The sequence below is a fragment of the Cervus elaphus genome, chromosome 23 (genome assembly GCF_910594005.1).
Source record: "Cervus elaphus chromosome 23, mCerEla1.1, whole genome shotgun sequence".
NCBI classification, from domain to species: Eukaryota; Metazoa; Chordata; class Mammalia; order Artiodactyla; family Cervidae; genus Cervus; species Cervus elaphus.
The window spans coordinates 17,376,861-17,388,969 of record NC_057837.1 but is presented as its reverse complement, the minus strand read 5'-3'; the positions used below and the strand labels follow the sequence as shown (position 1 = coordinate 17,388,969).

The 12,109-nt window shown below is 43.9% G+C and overlaps 1 protein-coding gene across 3 annotated transcripts in view; it reads right to left on the bottom strand.

The window, feature by feature from the left end:
• Positions 1 to 12,109, bottom strand: part of CAMK1D (calcium/calmodulin dependent protein kinase ID) — a 387,831-nt gene that overhangs the window by 64,996 nt on the left and 310,726 nt on the right. For all 3 annotated transcript variants that reach the window (XM_043883877.1, XM_043883876.1, XM_043883878.1), the window contains exon 4: positions 781 to 919. In XM_043883877.1, coding sequence (XP_043739812.1) covers positions 781 to 919 — 139 coding nt within the window. The remainder of the gene's footprint in view (positions 1 to 780; positions 920 to 12,109) is intronic.

Below are 12,109 nucleotides of genomic sequence, written 5' to 3'. Positions count from 1 at the left end.
TTCCATATTGACCGGTCAGTAAGCTCTGGGGGCTAGGCGTGGACCTACTGTAGAATGAAGCCACTTTATAGTTTCGGGTCAATTACACCGATTTTTTCTGTTCCTCAAATTGGTATGTTTGATGCTTACTCTTGCTACTATGATACCTACCCTTCGGCATCTACTGGGACCTTTGAGCCAAGGTGACCAAGGCCTAGATCCTTCAATGCTATTAGTAAAGGTTGAGTATTCCTAAATATTGTAGGGAAAAGATAAGAATGAAACAGACAGGACACAGAGAGGAGGCTGTACTTGTAGGTCATTTAATCTGTCTTTCCTGATAATCTTCAATTTCCTTTCTCTCTCATCTCATTCCTCTACCAGCCGCTCCATTTTTTTTTTTTTTTTCCATGTAGTGGGTTGTGCTTAAGCAGGGCTGGAATTGGGAAAAGCCTGAAGAACTGCACTGGGCAAAGGATCTTCATGGCCTCTATGTCTTGAACAAAATTACACTTTAGACAAGCTTGAACCAATACACAACCTACATCTCCCATGGCCCTTTTGATGCAAAATGGTTATTAAATGTCCCAAACAATGGCCAGGCCCATTGATCTTTATCATCTTTTAAGCCATTTCTGGGTCCCAAAGGCCCTGACAACTAACAGTAGGCAAAGCCCACCATTCATTCCACCCATATTCCAAATCAAGGCAACCTCAACCCTCCTCTGGAGCCAATCCTCTCCTGACAGTGCATTGTGGGTTGGAAAGCAGTTGGAGAGTGTTGCTAAGCAATGGCCTCACCTTGAGGTCTCTGTGGACAATACCCATTCTATGGAGATAGTAGACCGCATCCAAGACCTGGCGGATCAGAGTGCTAGCGTCTTTCTCTGTGTAAAATCCTTTCTCCACTATCCGGTCAAACAGCTCTCCACCAGATACACTGTTAAAAAAAACAAAGAACAAATCAGTATAAGTTTATTTTTTTTAATGTTTTGTTTATTTTAAAAATCCTTTATCTCTTTGACTGTACCGGGTCTTAGTTGCAGCACACAGGATCTTCAATCTTGTGGCATGTGGGACCTACTTCCCTGACCAGGAATCAAACCTGGGCCACCTGCATTTGAGCGTGGAGTCTTAGCCATTGGACCACCATGGAAGTCCCCAAATCAGAATACGTTTAAAAAGACATGTTGAATTATTCAGGGAAAACTATCAATAAGACCTTTCAGTATAGTGAAAGACTCAAATTCTAATTCAAAAATAAATCTATTTCCAGATTTAAATGTTGTCTCCTTATTCCCCAGAAGTTATACCAGGGAAGTGTTTCTATGTCATGATGGCACAGATGGTCTAGAAGGAAAGAAAGTGAATAAAAATACACTAGGACCCATGGACTAGGCAGGCCTGAGAAATCTCTCTTGGCCTTTGCTCCATCCCGCTGGGACAACATTAAGTCAGAATAACCTTCCAGAATCATCAGTGATAGGGAGACAACGCTGGGGAGGAGGCCTCCCTCACATGTGAGTGTAGCCTTAAAGATCTGGGCGGTGGGAGGGGGTGTTTGTGAGCAAAACAGCAAGCAGCCAACAGGATGTCAGGCTTCTTGACCCAGATCTGCTCTTAAGATGCTGAGAAGATGAAGACTCTGGGAACCTTTGGACCTCAGTCTTTCCATCTATTAAATAAGGGAGTTAATCTAGTCAATCATTCCCTCAGATGCATCAGAACGTCAAAGCCACTTTTGAATTACAAAAAGGTAGAAGAATGACACTCCAGCATATTGTTTTAATTTGGTTTGGGGGAGAAAATATTCCATTTTAATTTGCTTTGAGTTTCAGATTGCATTAACCATTTTTTGGATTTATCGAAAGGGGACCTAGGTCACCAAAGGTCAAAAGGCCCTGGTGGACAACTTCCAGAGTCCCTTTCAGCTCTGATATTTGATGCTGCTTTGAGTTTCACAAAGTAACAGAACTGCAAAATCCTGAACAGAAACAATTCAACTAACACCTCTGCCTTCAATTCTTAGACTATAGGATTCTCAAAGAAAAAGTATTTTGTTAAGATAATTAAGCCATCTTGGAAATTAGCTTCAAGGGATTTATTAGCACTATTTTAATAAAAGAAAAACACATTTCCCAAAAATAAAATGAAAAAGATATATTTGAAATACCAAAATCAGGAAAGTTTCACAAACAACTTTTACATCTTTAAAAGACAGGCCCCAGCAGTAACACACACATACACCAACACATGAAGCTGTGATTCATTTTCTGCAAGTCAAGGCAATTAATGTTCAATAACTGAGCCACTGAAATGTTCTTTTTTAAAGAACTAATAAAACAAAATTGCAGCTATAAAAGGCCTGTGTATGAGTCTCTCCCATTACTTATAATCAGTCTGAGCCACATTGAGCCTGGGTAATGTCTCATTTCCAAAGCAAACTGAGCAATCTAGATAAAAGAAGAAAGACACTCAGGAAAAATAAAAAAGCAATTCAAAGAGTGAAAAGAAACAGAAACAACAGGGGAGTAAGTACAGCTGGACAACTGCGCTGTCTAAATGATCCCTCCTTGGGTAAACCCAAACCCCAGGACATTCACATTCCATCTCAGCAACTCACATCAAGTTCTCACCACTCTTCCTTTTTTCTAGACTCTTCTTCCCAGTGAGTTTCAATGCAAAAACTCTGCAGAGTCCAAGAATGTATTACAGGAGATGTATTGCTGCCGGGGGTAGGGTAGACTTGGGTGCATTCACCTGGAGGCAATTCACTTCACCAGATCATTTATTCATCACTCATCAGGTGCCCGCCACCCTGTGCAGTTGGTGCCAATCAAGACGTCATAAGCGGTGCAGGAGGAAAAGTCCTTCTTGACCATGCCCCTCCTCACCCCCTACATCGGCTCACCTTCAATAAGGGTGCTGAGCAAGTGTTCTACCACTGGGCTGCTACTCACACACTCTGCAAGGTGCCTGAAGGCCTTGGGCAACAATGCTCCCCACCGCCACCCCCACCCTTAGCACCCCGTAACCTGTGATTTGCCAAATCTCTTTCCTCCCTCAAATCTTTCCTGCTTCCAAGTCTCTCAAAGTCCTCTTCTCTGCAATGGGATGTAAGGTATTAATAGCTATTGAATAATATTTTCTCTGTGATAGTTCAGCAATGCAGGGACTTTCCTAGTGGTCAGTGACTAAGATTTCATACTCCCAGTGCAGGGGGTCCAGGTTCGATCCCTGGTCAGGGAACTAGATCCCACACGCCACAACTAAGAATTCATTCACATGCCATAACTAAAAGACTCTGTGTGTCCCAGCACAGATCCCATGTGCCAGGACTAAGACCCAGTACAGCCAAATAAATAAATAAAATTAAAAAAACACAATTTGAAGCATCAGAATTGAAGTGTAAGGTACTCCTGTGCTAGGTAGGGTCAGGGTCTCAATTTTCTGCCCATTTAATATTTCACTTCTTAAATTCCAAATTGCACCAGTGATTTATTTTTCTGAACAGTGCTCAGAAAGAATGTGGTTTCCTTAGAAACCAAGGAACAGGGGAAAAGTTTTAAAACTTGCCAATAAAAAATGTAACAATACTGATAAAAATACCTTAAAGTTCATAAGTTTTTATACTTTCCAAAAATCTCCTTAAGCATACATTTCAAAAAGGCCATTCTGACAGACTGAATGTTTGAGCTCCCCCAATTCATAAGCTGAAGCTCTAAACGCCCACATGACGGTATTTGGGGGTGGGAACTTAGGGAGGTAATTAGATTTAGTTGAGGTCGTGAGAGTGCAGCCCTGATTACGGAATCAGTGTGTTCATGAAAAGAATAAAGGACATCATAAAGACACCGTAAGAAGGCGGCCATCTGTAAGCCAGGAACAGAGCCCTTCAGTTCAGTTCAGTTCAGTCGCTCAGTCGTGTCCGACTCATTGCGACCCCATGAATCACAGCACGCCAGGCCTCCCTGTCCATCACCAACTCCTGGAGTTTACTCATGGAATCAAACCAGCACCTTGGTCTTAGACATCCTAGACTTCAGGACCGTGAGAAATACATCTCTGTCCTTTAAGCTGCCCAGTCGCTGGTATTCTGTTATGACAGACTGAGCTAAGACACCCAATCATTTTCAAAATCACTTGTGAACAACCAGAATCCCAGAATCACTGGTAAGGAAATAAATTTAGAATTGTACTGAGGGGCATGTCTCATTTTCCGGCTGGCAGGACGCATGAAGGTTGGGGTGGTCAGCTGCTGAGCTGACGGGTGGTTTTCTTGAGTCAATATTCTTCTACAGCGAGCTTCCAATGTGTCTGGTTTAAAGGTCCTCATTAGAAATGGAGCTCCCCAAGGAAAACTTGCAAAGCACCAGAATGCAATTAGAAGGATGTGGTCAGGTGATTGGAGAAAAGGAGCAGGGCCATAACAAGAGGTCAATAAATAAAATTACTTAACGGCAGCCATGGGAGAGAGATTCAGCTTTAGGGGGATGTAAGTATACAAGAAAACTGGATACCAAAGACTAAAGGAACAGAAGACAGGGGATATGGTTTGAAAACTCTCTATCCTCTCAGTTGAACTTAGACATTTATTTAGAACAACTTGTCTTTGCAGTGAACTTGGGTTTGCTCAGTCTCTGACCTCTGTGCCTATTATACTGCACTGCTCTCACTATGTGAATCTTAACTATGCAAATACCAGTTAGCTGGATGTAATGATCTCAGTGGGCTTCCCGGGAGGCTCAGTGGTAAAGAACCCTCCTGCCAATGTAGGAGACATGGATTCAATCCCTGGGTCAGGAAGATCCCCTGGAGATGGAAAGGGCAACCCACTCTAGTATTCTTGCCTGGGAAATCCTATGGACAGAGGAGCCTGGTGGGCTCCACGGGGTCACAAAAGAATCAGACGTGACTGAGCGACTAAACAACAATGATCTCATAATATTTACTAGCAACATTTTAAGTAATGCAAATCTCTTCAAATTAAAAAATAGTCAAGAAACACAGTTTCAAAATTGCTGGATCAAGTAAGTAAACTGTAATTTTTGATCCTAGACCGTAACATGGTCTATAATGTACTATACACAACTTTGTCAGTAAACCATGCGTCCATTGTTGGTACTAGGCAAACTACCCTGCTTTTTACATGCACTTGAACTTCTCCATCTGATTTTGGTAGATTGTTTTTGTTTAGTAGCTAAGTACCATGTCCAAGTCTTTTACAACCCCATGGACTATAGCTCTACCAGGCTCCTCTGTCCATGGGATTTTCCAGACAAGAATACTGGAGTGGGTTGCCATGGCCTCCTCCAGGGGATCCTCCTGACCTACGGATTGAATCCAAGACTCCTGCATCTCCTGTTTAGCAGGCAGATTCTTAACCACTGAGCTACCTGGGAAGCCCCTGATTTTGGTAGATATTATCCCCTTATTTTAAGATTTACTGCTAATTACATAGTGTGTTATAAGTTATAACAATATCATCCACACATCCATTCAAAACTTATATTTGTGCTAATGTGGAAAAACAGGCTCCAAAAATCCATTACTCTAGAAGTTAGATTTAATAAAAGATGAAAAGGGCCAATGGAAACCAGAGTATGTCACAATATATGCCTCTTAGACATAAAATTATTTTGAGTTGAAGGCAACTTAGTTGCCTTGTGTAGGCTGCATATGTAAAGATTCAATAAAATGTGTCTGCTTTTTCCCTATTCATGTTTCATTGTGAGTTTCATCTTCAGATCTAGCCAGGGACCCTCAGAGGGTTGAAAAAAACTTCTCCCTCCCCAACAAGGCCAAACAGTATAGCACTGTGCTATTAATATTAGAGACAGGAGTCTGAGAAGTATCAGCGCTGATACTGGGATGATAAAAAGCAGTGTTACAGCAGACATGCCCTGAAATTCACAAGACTGTCACATAATGAGGCAGTACCAGTATTAAAGACCCAGGTGACTTGGCTACAAGAGCCATGTGGCTTTAATGGGCCCCAGTGCAAGACTGGTTACAAATATGTGTTTTCTAAGAACCATTTCCCCTATGTACATAGAATCCTAAGGGGAAGGCAGTCTTGAAACATGCAAGTTGTGATTGAGAGGCTGAAAACAAAACATTTTTCAACTGTGAAAGCCCAAGGCTCAGATGACAGAAATGCACATTCTTTTCACCCAGCCAGGAGAAAGAAAGGGACCATCAGTACTCGCCTCAATCATGCCCCTAGGACTTGCCTCCTCCCACACAGGGCACCCAACTATCACTTTGCCCAATCCTCGTGACTTCATCTGCCTTTGGTGCCCCCACCCTCTGCTCCTGGGGGGCTCTCTCACCCTCTCCAGGAAGATTAAGGGTTTATTTCATGAAACCTCTGTCCTCAATCTTTCTCTCCTGCAGCAAATCCCACTTTAATAATAAAAATATCTTTATTCTCAGAATTTGGTTTCACAACATCTTCCCAGCCTCAATCTGTTCAGAAATTTCCAAAACACAAACATATGTCTCTCCATGGGACGGACCAGAGACATTTAACCCCTTGTATGCCGCTGAATTTTGATTCTGGCTCTTTTGCTCTCTAGGTTTCAGGGTGTTGTGGACTGAATTGTGCCCCCTCCATCCCAATTTTTTAATGTTGAAATCCTAACCACCCCAGTACACCTCAGAATGAGACTGTATTTGGAGAAGGGGCCTTTAAAGAGGTAATACAAGTTAAGTGAGGTAATACAGGTCTAGTGCCAAGAGACGCCAGGGGTGAACACAGAGGCTGGACCCTGTGAGGACATTGTGAGAAGACAGCCATCTGCACGCCAGGGAGAGAGGCTTCGAGAGGCCAAACCTGCCCACACTCTGATCTTGGACCTGAGTCTCCACATTGGTTAGGAAGTAAGTTCCTGCTGTTTCAAGTCACCCAGTATGTGGTATTTTGTGGTGGCTAACTCCACAGCAGATGAATAAATTGAGCAACATAAAGGATAATCTGTATCCAGGTAGTGTATCTTTGAATGCATTATTGTTACTGTTTAGGCACTCAGTCGTGGCCAACTCTCGAGACCCCATGGACTGTAGCCCACCAGGCTCCTCTGTCCATGGGATTTCCCAGACAAGAACACTGGAGTGGGTTGCCATTTCCTTCTCCAGGGGATCTTCCCGACCCAGAGATCAAACTCACATCTGCACTGGCAGGTGGATTCCTTGCCAATCAGCCTCCAGGGAAGCCCCTTCGTGTGTATACCCTTCTTTATATTTTTTCAAGGTTTATTGGGAAAAAAAACATTTTTGCTACTTTAACTTATGTTGTATGATTTTTTAGTCACCTAATCAAATAGTCTTGTATCACTTGATAAAACATGTTTTCCTGTTTCAAAGGGGTACATGGTCCAGTGTGTATAGAGGGGGTGACTAGGACAGACAGACAAGAGAGTTGGGACTGAGGGGTGAGGGTACTTTGGAAGACCACAGAAGGACTCCTAGAAGAGACTCCAGGGACAAGACAGGAAAAAGTGAATCGGAGCTGTCTTAAAGAAGGAGCAGCATTTAGTCAAGTGGAGAAAAGCCCAGTGGGCAGGGAGAGTCCAGTCATTTGAATGATCATGAAAAGAGTTTTTGCTGAATTAATTTTCAGGGAAATAGAGTCAATGAAAGAAGTGTTAAGTGAGCGCCGTCTATAAGCCCAACACATGGCATGCAGTTTAGCCCATATTTGGGCAGCTAAGTAAGTTCAAGTTGACCATCAAGACCACTAGCAAATAATGACTTGCCAAATTGTGACCCAGGCTGGCTGACCACAGCACAACCCAGAGGGGAGAGATTTGTGGTTAGAGAAGGTTCCTGAAGGGGAACTTCCTCTGTGTCTCCGGAGTCTGGCACAACACTCAGTGAAAAACGTCAGCTGATTCCTGAAGGAGGGTGTTAGGAGGAAGAGCTCAACAGGGAACAAGAAGAGAGAGAGAGAGAGAGAGAGAGAGAGAGGTAGGAATGGACAAGATATGCAGAGAAGCCTGACTTACTGGGAAGATGTGACCGGTGAGGATGACGTCAAATCATGAAGGATTCTGAAACCCAGGCAGTGAGACGGTATGGGCTGCACTGGATGGCGCTTAATTCTAAGCCGCTTGTGACCTAACGAACCCCCTTCTGAGAGAGATGCTACTGAGAGTGTGGCCATCTGTGCCTGCGGGCGTGGGGGCAGGGACGTACTGGAAGGAGAGTCCTTTTGCAGGGTATGCACACAATCCTCCAGTGTAGGTCTGTCCTCCCCATCCTGGAGGTCCACTTGCTTTTACAGTTCTGATCCTGCAGGCTTCCCACCGCCTTCAGATATGCTCACAAGAGCAAATCCACTCCTCCAGCTCCAAGTCAGTCAGTTCTGCAGTGTCACTGATTCTTTCATCCATCGAGGCAACAACATTGCTTTGGTGGGACCTCAGTGATTCCTTACAACCATCTCTCCCTATTTATCAGCTATGATCCCCTCCTCCCACCCGCCCCAGTTCCCATCCAGCCTCGAGGCTGGCCTGGAAAAGTGTGGTTAGAGCCAAAACGATGGGTAAGAAAGAAGTGAAAGTGTTTTTATTTTGAGTAGGAAACCTGACTGCTGAGACTCTGATAAAGAAATTTTACTTTCGCATTACTCATAAGAAAAGGATGAAAAGATTTATTTAAAAAAATTATCAGCATGCTCAAGATTAAAACAGCTGATCTCTTCTAACTCCAACACCTGTCCACATTCCAAAAAAAGATAAGTTAATTACAGATCATTTTTATGGGCCCAGCACGCTTCCACGGCGCCACTCTGCTAAAAAAAGTCATTTTTAGACTTTTGTATTCCAAGAGGGCAAAGCATGTCTTATCCATACTGAATCCCTAGTATCTATGACTTATGTTCCAGTGAGGGAGGAAGAAAAAGGAAATAAACGACAGATAAACGTGAAACAGTATTGTTGTTGTTTAGTTGCTAGGTCATGTCCAATTCTTTTGCGACCCTATGGACTGTAGCCTGCCAGGCTCTTCTGTTCACAGGACTTTCCAGGCAAGAATACTGGAGTGAAACATTAAGAGAATTTGAAATGCTGTGGGGAGATGGAAACAAGCCTGAGATGAATATCTGGTGGAGCCACTTTGATGTGGGCTTCAAGATGGCCCCATTGCATGATAGGGAAGAGCCAGCCAAGTGATGACCAAGGAGAGTTTCCGGGCAAAGGGGTGAGCCTGTCCTAAGACTAGCGTAGCCCAGTCTTAGGGCAATTGGTGGCCAAAAACAAAGTCATGGTGAACTGGAGTCTGGTAGGCAGTGTAGCGTGGTTGAGAAAGACGAAGGCCTAAGTCTTGTAGGGCCATGCATTATGTGTTGAATGTTTATGTCCCTACCCACCCCCCCAAATTCATATGCTGACCTAGCCCCCAAAGAAATGGTATTAGGAGGTGGGGCCTTTAGGAAGTGATTGGGCCATGGGTGGAGCCGTCATGAATGGGATGAACACTCTCATCAGAGACTCCAGAGACCTAGCTAGCCCTACTTCTACTATATGAGGACACAAGGAGAAGTCGGGAGAACCCAGAAGAGCGCTCTCACAAGAATGCAGCCATGCTGGTGCTCTGACCTGGAACATCCATGCTCCAGAACCATAGGGAATAACTTTCTCTTGTTTCCAAGCCATTCAATCTATGGTACTTTGCTATGGCAGCCCAAATGGACAAAGATGCCATGTAAACTAAGGTTTAAGGAGAGTGGGTTTATTCTACATCAGATGAAGTATCACTGGAGGGATTTCAACCAGGAGATAGAAGAACTGTTTTACAGTTTTCAAAGACCAGTCTGGCTGCCTGTTGTGTAGACAATGGTTATAGCACAAGAGTGGAAGAAGGCAGATTGTTGGGGAGTCCCTGTAGTGATTCAGGTGACAGAGACTGCTGGCTCAGCTTGGGGAACGCTGGAGTCTGAGTACAAAGACATGAGGTATGTTTTAGGGACACAGTAGACAAGACTCACTGATAAAGTTGATATAAGGCATGTTGGAAGGAGAGGAATCAAGAATGTCTCCTGGGACTTCCCTGGTGGTCCAGTGGATAAGAATCCTCCTGCCAATGCAGGAGACATGGGTTCGATTGCTGGTCTGGGAAGATCATACATGCCAAGGAGAAATCAAGCCCATGCAGCCCAACACCCAAGCCCACATGTTGTAACTGCCGAAGCCCACAGGCCTAGAGCTCAGGCTGTCTGCAACAGGAGAAGCCACTGCAATGAGAAGCCCGTGCACAGCAATGAAGAGGAGCCCCTGCTTGCCACAACTAGATAAAGACCGCACTCAGCAATTAAGACTGAGTGATAATAAATAAACTAATAAACTCCATAAATTCCAGCATTTACTCCGTAAACCCAGTGCAGCCAAAGTAAATAAAATAAAATAAAAAAGGATGTCTCTTAGATTTTTGACTTGAGGAACAACTAGATTATTTGAAAAGGGGTTCCCTGGTGAAAGAACAAGTTTGAAGGGGCTAAAAACAACTAGGTCAGCACTGACTACCAGAACTTCCTGCCGTGATGGACATGCTCCTTATCTGCCTTCTGACGTGGTGACCACGACTCACAGGGAGCTACTGTGCATTTGAAACGAGGCTCGTGGCACTGGAAAACTGACTTTTAAATCTTATTGAATTTTAATTAATGTAAACAGCTCCACAGCACTACCATATTGGACTGCACAGATCTGGAGCCTTGGGTAGGATAAGGAAATCTGAGATACCGATAGGATGGATGGAGAGGTCAAGCAGGTAGCCATGAACATGAGACTAAAGTTCAGGGGAAGATCAGGGCTAGAGTTCAAAACTAGCAAGTCATCAGCATGCAAACGGTCTTCAAAGCCAAGAGGGTAGACCTGATCCACCGGGAGAGTGTAGTTGGATAAGAGAAAGGCGGCTGAGTGCTGGGAATGCCAACGCTCAAAGACGAGCCAACAAAGGACCAGACAGAGGTAGGAAGCAAAGGAGGAGTATGGGGCCATGGAAGTCAAGGAGGAGGTCTGGTCAACCCTGACAGATGCTGCTGAGAGATCAGGGAAGATAAGGACAGGAAAATGTCTATGTGTTTAAGCAGATGAAGGTCAGGGCTGGAGCAGAGAACCAGGAGTCAGCAGTATGTGAAATGGCTTCTCGACCTTGGGACTGGAGATCCCTGAGTACACAGAGAAGAGACAGGTACCCAGGACTGGCCTCTCTGAGCCTCATTTTCTCAACTACACAAGGGGGAATTATGCTTGCTTTAAGAATTAAGTGAGCCAACGAAGGGAAAATCCCTAGGCAGACTCCCAGTGTGCTGTAGTGTTTTGTAAATGTTGGTCCCCTTTTGCCTTTTCTGCAGGGCATGGAGGGGAAGTGGAGCAGGAGCTGACTGATAAGGGATCAGTATAGAGGGAGTTGCTATAAAAAGGGAGTTGCAAAGAAAGGAGTTTGACATAAGAGCTTCTGGTTCTACCAGCATAAGGGTCCCCTGCTCTCCTCTCTGCTCTGTGTAAACAGGCTGGGCTTTTTGAAGATATTCATGCACTTGATTACGACGGAAACTTGTGACAATGTCAGCTTTCTTATGTAATCTCACAATTTTGTATTGTGACTTCTGTATTAATTACATGTATTCCTGTAACTTTACATAATGAGGACTCGCAATGTGAGGGTTGAACGTTACTGACTTCTGATGGTGCATTTTCTGAGATGTTCTAGGTTAATGAGAAGCTAACTGATGGGCCAGAGTTCCAAGCAGTGACCTTGTGGTAGAACATATATGCACGGGCTTTATATTAACAGATGTTCTTGAATACATTAATTATAATTTTTGGAAAAAAATCTGTAATGAAATGTTTGTTACATACCGGCCTTCCCACTGTTAGTTCCAATGAGGACAATTTCACTTGGCAACAATTATTATTTTTCTTTTGCAGTTTTTGAGTATGAACATAATTTTGCATTTCTTGAGTAGATAACAACTGGAGGAGATTGGAGACAGCTTTGGAACAGGTCTGGAGCATGGCTTGGTTACAGGTAGTCCGTAAAATCACCAACTCCCACGTGGGGAACTGCCAGTTGGCTGTCAGCACATCTCTGCCTATCTTGCGTGAGTTTGTTCAAAACTAACTGA